Source organism: Schistocerca americana, chromosome X (genome assembly GCF_021461395.2).
Source record: "Schistocerca americana isolate TAMUIC-IGC-003095 chromosome X, iqSchAmer2.1, whole genome shotgun sequence".
NCBI classification, from domain to species: domain Eukaryota; kingdom Metazoa; phylum Arthropoda; class Insecta; order Orthoptera; family Acrididae; genus Schistocerca; species Schistocerca americana.
The window spans coordinates 410689096-410706622 of NC_060130.1; the positions used below are offsets into that span (position 1 = coordinate 410689096).

Here is a 17527-nt window from a genome sequence, read left to right on the forward strand (position 1 = left end):
TTACATCCCATAACTACTCCACGTTCGAAGTCACTGATCTCTCTTGACCGACCGACCCATTGTGCCGTTACTGCTTCTGTACTGACAACACAATCCTCCGTGCCTCCTTTCTCCGCTGGCGAGTCGGTCTCCCATTGCGTCTAGTGGTCATTTCGGCATTACATAGGGTTGTCCGGGTACTTTTAATTATACAGTGTTAACACGCTTGCGTCAAAAATTGTTTCGTCCGTCACATTCACGTTGCCGCCATTGTTCTTGGCTTTCAGCCACTGACTGACGAACTACATAGACTATAGTAAATATACCAGAAAACGTTATGCATCGTAGATGACAATGTATCTTGCTAGAAGGCAAGCTGTAAAACCAATACTTACGAAACTTACGAATTATATCTGATAGCAGATGCTATAATTGGTAAAACTGTGACGTAACTAATGTCAACACAACTTTAATACAATTAACGGTAATCTGTCAATGAAAACGGCATGGTCGTCGCGCAGCACCCACGCCGTTACGAGCTAGAAATTGGTCGGTATTTGAGTTACTCATAGACGGAGGAGGGAAGGAAAACCTAATTTTCTAAATATAAAATCTATCACATGCATTTGATACTGTTCCTGGTAAGAAAGCTTACAGCTTGACACACTTTTTGAGGAAAGTCATTACGTAGAAATTAATAAGAAATCTGGTTACAGAACCCGAGACGTACATAACTAATAAATGAGACTTACAAATGTGTGAGAGAAATCGCTAAGCAGCATCAGTTGCGGCCAAAATATTACATCGCATTTTGTTGTTTTTTATCCGACATTTGATTACGCTACTTGAGACGCTTAAGTGTCTATTCAGTATCATACAGTCTAGAGCTAAAAGAAGTTTCATTTATAATATCTTCATCAATAACACTGTTCACGGAAGTGAGCAACTGTATCACACCAGAACACGTCAAGTCACTTTGGGCTCGACTATGAATACTTTGAATATAAACTGAAGATACAAATTCGTGTAACCAGTCACTAGTTGGAGTAATTTGTATTTTCAATTGACATCAGTACAGATTATCACAACATTCTTGTTCTCCCCTGCACAACAGAACACAGTAGAATATCTGAATGCCAATGTACACACACACACACACACACACACACACACACACACACACACACACACACACACACCTACATATAGGCACTGAAGAACATAGCGTTGAACATATTTGCTATCAAAAGTAACAGAAAAATGACAGGGTACGTACATATACACAACAGTACTAATTCATAAATAAGAAAGTAGTTAAAAATTTTCATTTCCTTTGCGAACATGAAGTGTGGCACTAAAAATGAAAAAAAAAAAAATCAGAGGCGATAGGGAAACCGACAGACGAAGAAACATTTTGTATTGTTGGTGAATACCTTGTTATGGTCCTCATTTGTACAAGTGAGATATTACACAATGCATATTAATTCACGCGGTTAACCTAAGGCAGCATTTGAACTTCGCCTTAAAAAGTACTGAATAGTGGATGGAGGGTATACACAGAACCAATTATTCACTAAAAACATCCGTTTTCGTAATGCTGCTCCAGAGCTCTTAAACAGTGTTCAGAAAATTTATTTTAGTAAAGGAACATAATTTGATATGGGTAGAATCTGCATTTTGTATTCGCTGCACGTCGTGTCTGCATTCGTGCAAAACAAGCAGTGCATTTGTTTCTTATGTGTAGCTCGTTAAGAGAACAGATGAAACTGAGTTCTACTGGCATTCCCGGGAGACGTAAGAAGAGAAAACCTGACTCTAGCTCCTTAAAAAAATTGAGCCGTATGTCAGTTGACGTTAGGTGCTCAGCTTTATGCCCGTACTTTTCCTGGTAGCAGAGAAGGTCCATTGGAAAATCCAACTGCTTACGGTCCGTGGCACTGCGCCAGAAATACGGACTCGTAACCGGGAACGCCCCAGTTTGACTCTAGGTACTGATTCTTCGTATTGTATTTACTGAACTGCGCTCTAAAGTAGCTGAACAACTTAAAGTTAGGTTAATTAAGAAATATCGTTAGTAGTTCCATATCTAAAAAATTTTAAGCTAGACGAATGAAAGCTCACAGTAACCTCTGTTGATAATTATATCGCAACTGACGACAGTGCGAAGTCGTACGAAGGCTTGTGGTTTATATTAAGATATCACCGTAGCAGCGCCACGCCGCAGTATGACACATACGCTTTGAAATGTGACTAGCGGAATCCCAAAATATTTATTACTGATCAATAAAATGTGGGATTATGTAGATTCAAATACGATCAATAGTCTAGCTTGAAGGAATGAGCATTTCTGAATCCATGCGGTGCGATGAAGCAGTCTGATCTAAAGATTAACAAAACAATTGCCACATCCAGCGGACAGTGGCATACGCTGCCAACCTAATGGGTAGATTTCGAGAAAAAAAAGAAAGAAAATATTAAATCAGTACTACGAAGAAAGTGGGTAACTAACTCAATCTGTAAAAAAAAAAAAAAAAAAATTAAAAGAAACTCTCGAAAGCAAAGGTCCGAAGACAAACAGTTTGGATCGCCAGGAAGTTCCATTGCAGCACGCATTTCTCTGGAGAAAGGAAGAGACAACCGAGTCTGGTGTTAAGCGGTTGTACCACTCATTCTTTCTTACTCTTCTTTCTAATTCTCTTTCTCGCCATCCAGATATGCAGGAGAAACTGTGTTGTCTTTGGAAAACGGGTCCTTGTCCGGTAAGAGCAATTTCCGCGAAACACAAGAGCTCATATAGTTGTCTAGCGCACAGCTTTTGTGTCTAAGGAAATTCATGATGAACTTCCATGCATCTTTTTCGTGTTAATTTTGTAATTATTCTAACTCCCACCGTTCGGTCATTTTTCCGGCAGAATAGTGTCTGTGTAATGAGCAAATTATTGCAAATCAGGCAATCAGCAATAAGAGGAAACGTGTCGTAGATGATTATTATACCAAAGAGTGACATATGTCGTTTCGTGGGTCGTAAAACATGAGTTCTTACAGGAAAAGAGGTAACTTAGAGTCGTCCATGTTAAACTACTGAATGTGTTGAAATGGCTGGCCAGTTCGAACAACTTGAAATGTACATCACGTTCATGGTTACCAAAACCAATTTCTCCATATTTCAAGGTTTTGTTCAACATGAGGACTTAATTTTCTTTTGTAAACAAAGAAAAAATTTCCCAACTGTTTGTTCAACCACTTTATATCAAGATAAGAAGTGGTAACAATTTATACCAGTCAAAGTATTTTCTGTAACTATTTTTCTTGACTCAGGAGCATACATAGGGAAATTACCTTAGCGAGTAACGGGTTGGCATGGAAGTGTTAAAAACGTATATACATCGAAATTAACCTCACTAGACGTTCTTCACCAAATGATGGCATCTGCTCTTTAACTTGACGTGATTTTTTAATTGTGTTCATCTGTTAAGCATTTATTCCAATTAGCCGTGCTGCGTTTTCCCTTCTGTAACGACCTGTTAAATACTCCAACGGTTACAGGTAGGCGTCAACTGAACATAGATTACGACATACAAATCAATATTGTGTTGCATATGTTACGGGTCCTTGCTACACAGCCCGAAATATATAGCCGGTTCATGTCCGTGATGGTGTTAAGTGACATTTGATGAATTATGAAACCAAGTACACAAGCACCGTGGCATGATACTGTCCATGTAATTTTGACCATTGACGTGCTGGAACACGTAATGTGCAATCGAGAAAATGTCAGCCATGAAATTACGTATACCATTTACCTGACATTCATGTTTAACCTCAGGGGCATTTCATCTAATCTCCGCTTGTATTGTCGACAGACAGTTTGCTTTGTATCAGAGAGACTTACTGTAGTCCCTTATGTGATTCCACATTAAATAATCGTGCTCATTCCCATTGCAGACAGTTAGTCATGGACTTTCTAGCTGATCGGGATCGCTCTCCTGGTATCGTATTTTCACCGTTTCGAAAACGCCGTTTTAGTAACCGCAAAGACTGTACGTTAACCAATGCACCAGTTGTGTTTAACTTCCTCTCTGCAGAGAAGGAACATTAACCAAGCTTCATTACAGAGCAAATTCATTGCGATCATACTGAAGAAAGTAATTCTAACTTATATAGAGTGAATAAAAACAACTTTGTAGAACTGGAATTTGGATGGGCTGACGGAGGTTTGGGCCCTTTTGCTCTGTTACATGTCACGATTTTAGTGGCTTGTTTACTCTGCGGATATTGTTGTGAACATCTTGTAATCAACCAGATTCATAAGGGCTGCACAGTATTTTAGTGCGAGTAAATATATTAAATGCGTCTGCGTTTCTAGTGCAAACCTAACTCACCACGTCTATTAGAGGCGCCCGCGTCACGCGTTATTTGTAATGTGATTCTCGTATAAAACTATAAATAGCGCTGAAAAGCAATCACCTGAAAGAATTTACTTACTAAATGTGGATCGTAAACTGAACCTTTGAGATATTTCCCAGACTCTTAATTGACAGTGCTGCGCGTATTCTAACAACTTGCTGAACCGGCTAATACATTGTTACTGCGGTTCTCTCAGAACTCGAATGCCCATGCTTGTAGTCCTGAATTTAGGCTACTTTATTGAGCAATAATGAATTTGCATGAGTCATGCTTCTGATTCACCTACGAACATTTCTCAAATGCAAACATTCCTGAGTTTGCTGTAGCTGACGCCAGGCGAATTTAAGCACTAAAGAGCTGACTCTGGCAATTGCAGATCAAATAATATTAGCCAGTTGAAAAGAAAAACGCGTCAAGCTTTTACTGAGAAAGGACTGGCAGCAAAAGCGACCTGTTACTGTCAGCCCCTGTTACCAGAATCTCACGCAACTTCGTTTCTCGCAACGAGTTGAGCAACTGTGCCAGTCTGTTAGTCAAGTTTAATGAGTGAACGAGCTGTATGTACCGTATCCCCAGTGTTCTTACTCGACAGCTGCCATCCATCAACGTTTTTCCGCCGTAATTTCGGCGTTATTTGTTATTGAGTAGCTCTGTTTCCTCATCGCGTTGATTAATTGACAGCTCCGCATTCTCTCCCTTTCGGTCAAGGTGATTTTTCCTACTGAACATGCCCGAGAACCTGTTTCTGGAATAAAGAATGAATTTAAAGCGGTTGTTCATTCCGTGAGAACACGCGTAAGCTTGTAGTAGTGTCGACTTCATGGTGCAGCGCGCTCCAATTACGCAGGCTCGTTAAATACGACGTAATACACTTCTGTTCCCTGTCTTTCTGTCTACATTCAGTGATCAGTCATTCTCGGATGAGTAATTCCAAGCGTCCGTTTGAGAAGGGTGAAGAGTGTACTACATACAGTGCATTACACATACAATACAATAAATCAGTTGAACATAAATTGTACTTCTAAGACTCATGTAATCTGATGAAATAGTTTCGAGTCTATTTACTTTGAGGAGGTTATCTTTTGTCATACCCTTGAACTTAATGTTGACAACCCATTTCATTAATTGTTAGCAGAAGATCATTTCAAATAGGTTCATAGTTCAATTTTACCTTCGTTGATTATGCTATTGGAATATTTCAACTCTATTTACGATGAAGGGGTCATTACTTGTCATATCGTTGAGTTTTATCTTTAGAACTGAAACTATGGTTTGTTTGTGGACGACCATTTCGAAACAGTTTCATCCTAATAATTAACAACAGTCGCTTACGCCATTGTAATGAAAGTGAACAAAAATACTTCATGTGAGGTTCAAATGTGAATTATAGTTATCAAGTAAACACTGGATCAGAAATTATTTTTAACAGCAAGTACTACATAGTCCGACATAAATATTACGACCGTTTTTTTTAACATACAGTGGAGATTCAAATGTTACTTTCGTTTTACGCATTACACAAGTTTGGTCACTGAAGGATACATTTACATAACAACCGCCATTCTTGAATGACGTATACAAAAGTCAGTTGACAACTGCCTGTAGTACTTCACCATGCAATGGTAAATACTCTAAATAATGAGAAACGCGAAATTTTCAACCGATTTATACAGCCAACAGTCAAATAATTCATTTCAGGAAATACAGTCGGAAACAGAGGAAATTTTAAGAGGTAGCCACAAGTTTTCTGTGGAAATTGTCACCTTGTTGGTGAATTTCAAAAACAAAACTTGTTACTTGATGAGTGATGAAGGTAAGGTAAAGCACAGTTCAGCTCGTCGAGTGTCTCCCGCAATAGATTTGAAAAATGATGACACATACGATTTGAGTTTCCGCTGGGGTGAAACAGCTTGGGACAAGTTCACTACCTCAAGAATAAATGGCCAAGGCCGTGATTTGTTCGCACTCATTGTCACTAATGGTCCATAGTATTCCACGTGTGGTTCTCTGTATATGATATACAATGCTTGGCAGCAGTTACTGCGAGACATTGCCTGTTCAACACATACTATTAGCGTCGCTCAATCCGTTTGAGAGAATATTACTAGACGAAGAAATTTTTTTCACATTTGTGAGGACACCAATGTGTCAGTTAAGTAGGGGCAAGTGAACAATTTCTAGGATCATTGGCAGCCGCCTTATCTCAGTATGTTGAAACTGATTGCGGAGTGGGCCAAGTTGTTGACGCAGATTAACTGTCATATGAATGTCTTCTGAAATCAGACGCCAAACAAGCCCGTGACGCAGTACTGTTGCTTTTGTTATGAGTCTAAAGCATTTCCGCAGCTCGAAAAAGTGGAACACACAATGAACTGATGACGATCGTAGAGTTGTGTGCTGAGTCTCTGCGTAATTTCGAATAGGCTAGGTTATTTCGATAAAACTTTTTAAAAGCCAGTTTGATACGTATCAGCAGTCCACTGGTCGCTCCTTTGTGCAGATAACCTACGCTCTGTAACCTCTCATGTCACACAGTGGTCCCTGTTACATCTTGCACAGCATTTAACAGTACATCTTTCGAAGCACACATATATACTTACGAGCGACTTCCATTTAGTTATCTTCGACTTCCATTACAGTAGTTATAGATTTAAAATTGTACAGTTTACCACTGCCCCAGTATCTCATCTCTCATCTTACAGCTTTCTGTATACCACTGTATGTGATCGGTTAGACATTTCGGTTTTGCATTCCTGAATGCTTATCATTTCTTTACACGTTTCGATTTCTCCACGTATCCATGTACACTTAAGTTTTATGTTCTAACGTACTAGGTATTTGTCAGTGACTGATACGAACACTGCAGTAACTGCGCGCTGTCTTCATGGAAATAGTTTTAATAAAGTTGACCTATATTATCTTAACTGGCGTAACATGTGTTATACACATAGCTGTATGCTATAGTTGACTGCGACAGCCGAATTTTAAACGATTAATTGTGTCTATCTACTACAAACATTGGTATGAAAGGGATTGAGAAAATAAAATGTACAGCATAGCACACACCTGAAGGCGACCAGCTAGAGGATTTTAAGTGTAATGTTACCACTATCCTTAACAATCTCTCTCACTCACACACGATGTACGAACTATAGTCTTTCTTAATTCAGAAGCCCGGCTGGGGTGGCCGAGCGGTTCTAGGCGCTACAGTCTGGAACCGCACGACCGCTACGGTCGCAGGTTCGAGTCCTGCCTCGGGCTTGGATGTGTTTGATTTCCTTAGGTTAGTTAGGTTTAAGTTGTTCTAAGTTCTAGGGGACTGATTACCTCAGAACTTAAGTCCCATAGTGCTCAGAACCATTTGAACCATTTTTAATTCAGAATGTTGCAATAATATGGTAAAATTTCGTTTCACGTTTGTGATTAAAGAAGATATTTCTGCATCGAATGCAATACAGTGTCACCGTTGTAGGGGCATGGGTCACCATTCCCTTCGTCAATAGCTGCTACACCTCAATTAAATAAACAAAATTCGTGGATTCGTGATGCAGGAGAAACGCTCTGTGTAACTAATGGAACTTTTCTCGTGTAAATAAACACAGTTTTATATGGTCTGTTACAAAAAGAACACGCCAAGTGAAATTGGGTTTGGCGAGCTACTTCATGGGTTTTTTACACAGGGAAGAACCTTCTCGTTTTTACTGAAAGTTTCGTATGCTTTAAAGAGTGAGGTACACTTCACATGATATGATAAGCATCACAATATATGCGAACATGAACTGTAACATTTACTGAAGCTTACTATAATGTGTTTCAACATGAGTTGTAAAAAGAAATGAAAAAATTAATGACTTGTTAATTTACTATCATCATCACCATGGGCACTGGAGACAGTAGACAGCAGGGGCATCTCTGAGAACATTTAGACTACAACAATAAATGAGATACATGGTTAGACATCTTTTAGTGATGCAGTTGTACAGCTAGCAAGGAAATCGGCTGTTTCTTATTGAAAGGAGCGATTTCGGCGAATGCTTTATAAGATTATAAAAGGACCACGAGAAACACATTCGAATGGGCAAATAGTGGCTCCTCCCAAGTACACAGCGCTACACAGTTGCCCCGGAATCCATTAGAGAATAATTTAGAGGAATTGTAGGAATATGGACACTACTTCGATTTACATGAATTGCAACAGTGTAGTTGATTGAGGCGTTTTTGAAAATTAACTGTCAAATAAAATTAACAATGAAACATGAGCATATTTCTCCTTGATAAAGTTTCCTGTCATACTTCCGTTTTATTCTGAAACATCCTATGTGTTACCCCAGAAATTTTGCAGTCACAGCGTGACACTTAGAAGAGCATGGAGAACGATACTACTTATTTTTAATGTACTAAGCCGTCTTTGTGTTCCGCTGCTTGACCAACCATGAGAACTAATTTTAATGTGCGCCCCCGAACTGGCTGATCCTTGCCTAAGTTTAACTGCAGGATGTCTATGGGATCTGTACATAGAGGTCTGAAGGGTATTCGTAGTTTTTGCACCAAAGGCCAGTTCTTCGAATTTTATAAGCAGATTATAGCGCATTCGTACGAGCGTCTACGAGTTAAGGTACGTAAACATTTAAGACTGCGAGTATCTGCTCTGGCAGTTTCCATATGGGTCATAGGGTGACCTGATATGAAACCCACACCAGAGCAGTAGTGTAGTAAGTAAGACTTGTACAAGTTTCATGTAAGGAAACTCTTTTAAGACAAGCCAGTGTCTCATTATCCTACCAAGTCTTCCTTCCACTTTACCTACAAATGGGCATCAGTCAGACTCTTAGAAATTTTTGTGATCAGGTAACCATATGATGCGATTGTAATTAAAGGCTACCACATATTTTAGTTTTCGAAGACTGTAGAGCTTTACATGGCTCTGTATTAAAAGCTGGTAGGTGGATGATACATCAGGCGGATATCTAGTCAATATCCAACAAGAAATTAGTGCAGTTTCTATCGGATAACACTTCTTCGCATTTGGAAATGCTGAAATGACAACTGCACGTTTCTAAAATTTGATCTCCTAGAAACAATCTTCCGACTGAATCCAAACACAGCGAATGTATACAACAACGAATGGCCAATGAAGTGATGGTCTACACGTAAGCGTAACAACACCCTGCCTTTTGCCACCAGATGGCTCAATGCTATGCCAAGCTCAGGAAGATACGAGCCGTCAAACAACGTAGGAAAAAAAAAATACCAGCGTCCCCTATGGAGGTCAAAATAAGCAAAACCCATGAGTCAGTCACTTCTGAATGAGATACGGTGTTTGGTATGCGGGAAATGTTTTTTCTCATATAGCGATATTAAGGATCGCACAGGATATACTGCATTGATTGGCAGGCTGATGTATAAACAGTGGATAGAAGCAAGTCGCAAGAAGTCAGCTAGTTCAAAATGACTTTCTTAAACGTGGGGTAACAAGGGAAATTTTCGACTTTACACCCAACCCTGCCCTAAATGAGAACTGTCCATTTCTTGTGTAATCCTAATCGCTGTTTAGCTTCTTTATTCGTTTATTGAGGTCTTCACGAATTCAAATTAGACTAAAAGGGGTACGTCTCAATAACTCTTTTTGAATACCACAATCCTAACGTGGTGCTTGCAACAGAAACTCGATTGCTCTTTCATTGTTTCATTATCGGTCGATGGAAAGCCGTAATAAATAAAAGATAAAATGAAATCTACTCTCTACAACAGCCTTGCGTTGGCTCACTTGATATAACGTGAGTAGCTCCATTTAGTACCCATAAGGAGAAATAAGTCTTCTGGAACTGTAGCACAACCTACTCCTAACCGAATTTCCTCGTGATTTCCTTTCGTACATGTATGCCCCCTCCCCATTTTGGTGCTCTCCAATCATTTCCGTACTTACAATTTCTTCCCTTTCTACTTCGCCCTCTCCATTCCCCTTTTCTTTTCCTCGTCGTCGTTGTTTTCGCCTGTCAAAAAATTCGCCCTGACGGAACGGTGCTCAAGGCATGCATCCGTACTGTCATACCCTTTCTACGCCACTACCTCCATGTACAGTTCGACAACTGCACCTGCTGAGAAGATATTTCTAGACTTTGGTTAGCTAGAAATTAGATCATCATTGTTTTTCAGAAATCACTATTGGTAGTTGCGGACTCGGTTACGACCACAAACCAAATGAAAGAAGGTTCTGGAGCACCGTAACAAGCCTGTGTTTCATTCCATGTCGCAACGTTTCGAGGTCCTGATTGCTGCACGTGACGGCTTAGCAACATAATGTGTTCTCAGTGTCAGAGATATTATTCTGTTCGTTTCGCCTACAAGTGTATTCTTTGGTGTACCATAAAATTTAGCGTAATATATTGACGGAAATGGGAAGTGTTACATCATGAACAGCTTGAGTGAACGCTAACAAGCTGATTCGCCGGTATTTCCATGCCTGTTGGATACGTTTATTATAATTTCATCCTCATGCGAGCTTATTTCCTGTGCTTTCAGTGTAGAAAGAATCGTCCTGCAAATAAAGGACGTTGTGAGTACATTGTGGCTATTGGGTATGTCTAACGTTACTGAAGGTTTCCTAGTGGAGATAGCAACACAAGATGTCCAGATAATGTGCGCATGAAGCCTATTGCCATCTTCCGGAATTTGAGAAAGTTCGGATCACTGACATGCAGGACTTGGGAGCTTCATCTTACTGGCAGTTGGCTGTGGTTCAGTGAATGCAAAATAAGTGATGGCGAGGTGGACTCAGGACACCAGTGTGACAAGAATAGTAGACACAGGTCCATTCAGAAGAATTAAACCATTATGAGATCGTCGGACTGGTTCTGACAATAAGACTAGTGACAATACCTGAAATCAGGGAACATTTAACAAGCAGAGTGTCACCACCTATGACCTGGAAGAGAGTGCTGAAAGCTGTAGTCAGACCTCGAGTTGCCAAGCATCGTTCACCATTGACACACTTGCACAGACAGGAGAGATTTATGTGCTGTAGACCAGAGTCAACTGGAACATTGAGTGGATTCTGTGATGCTGAGCGACGAGTCTCGCTTCTGTTTGTGGTGGTCAGATGGACGCCAGTCTGTCCGTAGACGACATATTGAAAGGTCAAAGGAAGCAGTACTTCTCGAAGTGCAGATCTCACCAATACCTAGAATCCAGGCGCGGGGAACAATTTTATATGACAACAGGACTGATTGTATAACTGTTGAAGTCAGGCTGAATGGCCACCAGTGTGTGACGAGAATGGTAAACATGCTGTCGTGCCCTATATGACCAAGGAACCAAAGGGTATATTCCAGCAGTGTAATGCAAGACTCCACAATGTGGTTCACATACAATACACTTCGAAGAATGTACGGATCCCTGACTAGCCTGACTGGCTTGGCACCCACAGAAAATCAATGAGACAGTGAGGAGAAGTGTACTTGCAGACCAGTCTCCGACTGGCAATGTTCAGGAACTGGCATAGCACGTGTGTCAGGGATGCCAAGAAATATTTGTCGCGATAACACTAGTAAGCTGTTTGCTTTCCGTGATACAACGAATATAGGAGTGTATTCGTGCCTATGGGAGTGATGACCCATACTAGTATCGAACGGAATGAAATTTCAGTCATTTATTAGCCGTTATGTGATGAATATCCCCACAAAGTTTGATACATTATGAAACGTCCCCTTAGAAAAATTAGTGAATTACTGTGCTGATAAACCTCTTACGTTATTTGCTTTTCAAACAGCTGAGCAAAACTGAACGTACTTAGACATTACTCTCTTTACTTATTCTGATCAACACTAAACTGACACACAATATTTTTAGTGCAACGCAGTCTCACTTTTAATAATCCCTACAAAAGAATGGCCCTGACTAACAATAACCTATACCTTTCACGAATCACTTACCTCATAAAAATCTTCGTTACTCAAACTACTGCAATACAGCGAGCGCCAATACTGCCAGCTAAATAAAAGATTCTAACTACTGAAGTCACTAACTACTGATAGGCATAGTTAGCAAATGAAAGATTTTGATAAAGAACAAACAATGTATTTACCTTCATAGTCTTCAAAAGTCATTATATATATATATATATATATATATATATATATATATATATATATATATATATATATATCAGTTCATGACGTCCAGTCTTACAAATTTACTGTCCCTGATGGGCACACGTTCAGGTCATCCGCTCTCAAAACTCCGCCATCTCTCTCCCCACATCCACCACTGCTGGCGGCTCACCTCCAACTGCACAATGCTACGTGTTGTTGACAGCCAACTGCCCAACACTACAATAGCGAATATTACAACAATGCCAACCAGCCACAGACTGCACACAGCACAGCCAGTGATTTTCATACAGAGCTGGGGTGACGTTACCAACATAAAAACCTAAACAGCTTCTTACTACCAACATAAAAACCTAAACAGCTACTTACAACATATGTGTTTCACAGTGTAACACTTCCCTTTTCCGTCAGTCTTCTATATTCTAAGTGATTAACGTGTGAGAGTAGTCCGCAGCTCGTGGTCGTGCGGTAGCGTTCTCGCTTCCCGCGCCCGGGTTCACGGGTTCGATTCCTGGCGGGGTCAGGGATTTTCTCTGCCTCGTGATGACTGGGTGTTGTGTGATGTCCTTAGGTTAGTTAGGTTTAAGTAGTTCTAAGTTCTAGGGGACTGATGGCCATACATGTTAAGTCCCATAGTGCTCAGAGCCATTTGAACCATTTTGTGACGTAACTATTCTGTTTGATTCGCCTGAAAGAAAGGTCCTGGTGCACAATCACGTTTCTTTAAAGAGTCTCGAGCTTAGCACGAGCATGACGCCTGGCCAAATTTTGCTACAACCGGTTGTGTGGGCTCTGTTAAGAGAGTGATTTCTGTGTCGGACAGATGGCGGCGACGTGCAGCCCCCCGTGCGTCGCTGGCGCCACCAGCGCAGGCGGAGGGTGTCGTCGTCCGAGGCGTGGCTGCAGTTCTCGCTGCCGGAGCGGCACACGGCGGTGGTGTCGCACGCGTCGCTGCACGTGCTGCTGCGGGCCGCGGAGTCGCCCGCCGCCGACGGGCAGCCGGTGACGGTGCGCGCCTACCAGCTGGCGCCGTCGCTGCGCCGCCGCCGCCTGCTCGACGAGCGGCGCGTCCACCTGGCGGCCGACGCGCCCAAGTGGGCCGACTTCGACGTGACGCACGCCGCCGCCTCGTGGCTCGAGGCCGGCGAGAGCGACGCGCGGCTGCAGCTCGAGTGCGCCGGCTGCGCGCAACGCAACCTCACGTTCGGGGTGCTCCGAGACGACGCGCCCGCGCTCCACATCCTCGCCGAAGTCTTCCCCGACGGGGCGTCGGCGCGCCACAAGCGCAACGTCGTCGAGTACGAGAAGGTCAACTTCCGGCAGGTGAAGTGCCGCAAAGAGAAGCCGCGTTGCTGCAGGCACATTATGCCTGTCGTTTTCAAGGACATCGGATTCGAATTCATCCGCCAGCCGCTCACTTTCGATTTGGGCTACTGCAAAGGGAGGTGCCCGCGCGAGTTCAATCCAGTGAACAACCACGCTTTCTTTCAGTCGATTCTCTGGTCGAAAGTGAAACACGATAACAAGTACGGTGTGCCGCGGCCGTGCTGCGCGCCTAAAAGACTCGAACCCTTGGAGATCTTGCACTTGGACGAGCACGATCCTAAGAAACTGAAGCGCGTAGTTTGGGACGATATGAGAGTGATCGAGTGCGCGTGCGCGTGAACGAACCGGCGCTGGCGCCAGCGACTGAAGCTCACACTGCTCTGTGTTGTAGTAGTGATTCTTACCAAAGATTTCGTTTTGTGGATACGTTCGTTTGATGCTCTTTGTTTTCAGAAACGAATTATGTCGATACGGGTTGTAATTTACTGTATGTTTTTTTAACAATTTTTGTATCGTACGATAATGTATTAGTTACGAAAAGCGATGTAAATAGTCTGTTAATATTAATGTTATTCTGACAGCTGCAAAATTGTGTCAGTTCAATTAAAAATTACCTATAACTCAATATACTGAATGTGCTTAACTGTGATATTTGCGTAGTAAGCTTTAATGGATCACAATGCAATAGCGACACTATACGTTTACGCGTTAACTGTTTACAAATAATGTTTAAGATGGCCAGGATTTATTATGGTGAACGTTTATACATATCTTGCCATTATTATTTATAAGTTGTAGCGGCGTCTGTAGTGATACTGTATGTCTTCTCTGCACCACCAGTTTCTTTAAAAACGTCTCTAAGTTCCTTTCTCAAATAAAAACCGGTCATCTTCCATACATTCGTATTTAGTAAATTCGTAGTGAAACAATATCTGTGACCATAAAACACAGATACTGCTCAGAACACGAAGTTGTGGACAGAGAGCACATGTCTGAGATACGGCCGACAGTAGAATTCTTTATTAGTATGCAGTGCTGTGTATAACTGAATTTGAAAATTTTTACTAGATTTTTGACGTCATACTGAGCTCATATTCCAAATTATTCTAGTAAAATTTTACAGAAATAATAAAATTGTCAACATAATCCTGTATCATTGCCAAAGCGAAATTTATCCAAGGTTTCTATGAAGCATATTGTGTACACATTGCATAGCTTATCGAAGATTTAAAGTGGCTGCTGATGTGTAGTAAAATTAGTTTAATTCGAGATAATTATGTTAGCAGTAAAAATTAACTAGAGGTATGGCTGGTTTAGACAACGTGTGGTTATGGAATTTGATGTGTAACTGCGTGTCATGTGATCTTCCACAGATATTGTATATTTGCTCGTAGTCCTTCCTAAACGACAGGGAATTGTAAGAAAATTCTCAAAATTTTGGACGGGGCAATAGGCAATATTTTCACTGTTTGATCGGAACTTCAAAACTTTTGCATATACGGTATGAAAACAGTGGGTTTAATATAATTATTCATGCAGTGAAACAGACTTCAAAAGTGTGCAAGCTATATCAAGAAAATCCTATCTGTTGGTGGTAAATAATACATTTTTGACTGCACCACAAAGTATACGAAAAATCACAGAAACAATTTTTGCATCAGCAAAAACAGGTTATGAACCCCAAAAAAGTTTTTGTTGATCTATGACGATTTATACTTTTTACATAAATTTGAATCATGTTAGTAACAGAATTATGGTCAAATATAGAAAATGTCACCTTATGGCTTTGCTGCACTGTCATTCAGCAACACAGGTCTTGTAGTACAAAAGACAGGTCATCGAAGTTACCCACTGATAGTGGTGTTCATTGAGCTACTGTAGTTCTGTATAAGACTAAGCATCATACCATGGGAGGTACTATTTCTTAATAAAACATGTCTTCAGGAGAACTTGCCCTGAAATACAATAATTATAAAAAAGAATAGGGCAGATGGCACAGTACAATATGTAGAAGACCCAGACTAATTCTTTAAACTTAGATCTCATGCAAGCAACATTTATTTAATGATTTAAACTCTCTTGTGTTCGTGAAATACTACATTACATTCCGGAGAAATACACATATTAATGAACAAGTATTTATAAAGGAATTTAAAATAGGGGTCAGTAAAGTCCTGCTATATTTCCAAAATTTTACGAGTTGTATCTAATGATTTTTCAGTAATATTCACATAATTTCAGGTGTTTTCTCCCAGTTAATTTCAATTATTTCAGTCCTCCACATTAAGGTATTTTTCACTGAATCATTTTTATATACAACAAAAACTGTACATTACTGTTAAGTGATAGTGATAATTTTAAGTATAATGATCTACATATATATATAGATATAAGATATGACAAAAATGATGAATGTGATCAGTAAAGTCCAACATTTTCATAACTTCCACTCTACATTCAGTCAAATATTATTATAACATTTTTACTGAGTAATAACTGTTTTAATGAAAACATGTTTACTGCAGACTGATTTATTTAAAGATGTTCTTTGAAAGAATGCTCGTGTACATCTGTGCACTACGCAAATTAGAAATGTAAGCATTAGTGATGTGGAAGATAATGTGTTATAAGAATTTAATGTAGAAAAGTCCTGTGAAACAGTTTTAGTAATTATATAAATTTATTTAATATGAAGCTGTTAGAAATTGTTGTATAAGCCCATCAAACTGATGGGAACTGTGAATAAGATATTAAAATGTAGTGTGTTTCACAGGACTTTTTAATATAACTTAATGAAAGAAGACTGTTTACTACTTTTTATGATGCACTCTTCTTGCTCTCTCGTAATTTGTGTCGAGTTTAGATGGTATATAAATTCTATTCCTCATACTGATATTATATTTATTTTAATAAATTATTGATTGAATGTCTACAAAATATTTCTGCAGTTATTAACTACAGTATCCATCTCTACTATCTATTACAGTACCCACCTTTCCTATGCATTTCCATTTTATGCTTTGCAGTCATGTTGATACATTTAAAACTTTGGAACATATTGTCTGCACAGTGAAGGTATACTCTTCAGAGGTATTTGTAAACTGACAATAAAACTAGAAACAGTTTTTTATTTTCAAAGTGAAATTACACAGCTGAACATGAAAAATAAAAAGTAACTTAAAGTTAATCACTGGGAATTATTTTTGAAGACAGAAATGATACAAAAATTAAATCATTTTCTGCATAGACAGGGAAGTAGAGAACCAGTGTAAAACCCAGGATCATTACTTTCTCAGGTGTCTGTCCTCTAGGGTATCAGTCTCCAGATGGTGATAGTTACTGATGATAAGGTCCTTGTCACCACACAAATTGCTGCATGTATTAAACTTGGAGTTTTTTAAAGATCGTATCTGTCCCTATTAGATCAGTTGTCATGAGATCTGACTAGTTAGATTTATGTGTAGAACTGAGCACTTAATTAATTTATTCAAATATTTCCTATAGCTGTTCTACACTGCAGAAAACAGCAGAATTTCTTCAGAAATACCTTGGGATTTTACTTGTTGCCCTGCTGTTGTGATCCGCCACTTGTATGGATGCAAAAAAAGAAGAGATGAAGGCATCTATAAAAACCAATTTTTTGTTGTTTGGCTGGAATAATTTAGTCTATGTTATTGACACATACACTCTTCATTAGCTTAATACTA

At 39.9% G+C, this 17527-nt stretch overlaps 1 protein-coding gene across 1 annotated transcript in view; it reads left to right on the plus strand.

Annotated features, from left to right (window-relative positions):
• The window catches only part of LOC124556054 (bone morphogenetic protein 2), a 51229-nt gene extending 35238 nt beyond the window's left edge, over positions 1-15991 (plus strand). Inside the window, exons 3-4 of the mRNA XM_047130086.1 lie at positions 13318-13496; positions 13527-15991. Of these exons, the coding sequence (XP_046986042.1) occupies positions 13318-13496; positions 13527-14159 (812 nt within the window). The 3' untranslated portion in view covers positions 14160-15991. The remainder of the gene's footprint in view (positions 1-13317; positions 13497-13526) is intronic.
• The last annotated feature ends 1536 nt before the right edge of the window (positions 15992-17527 follow it).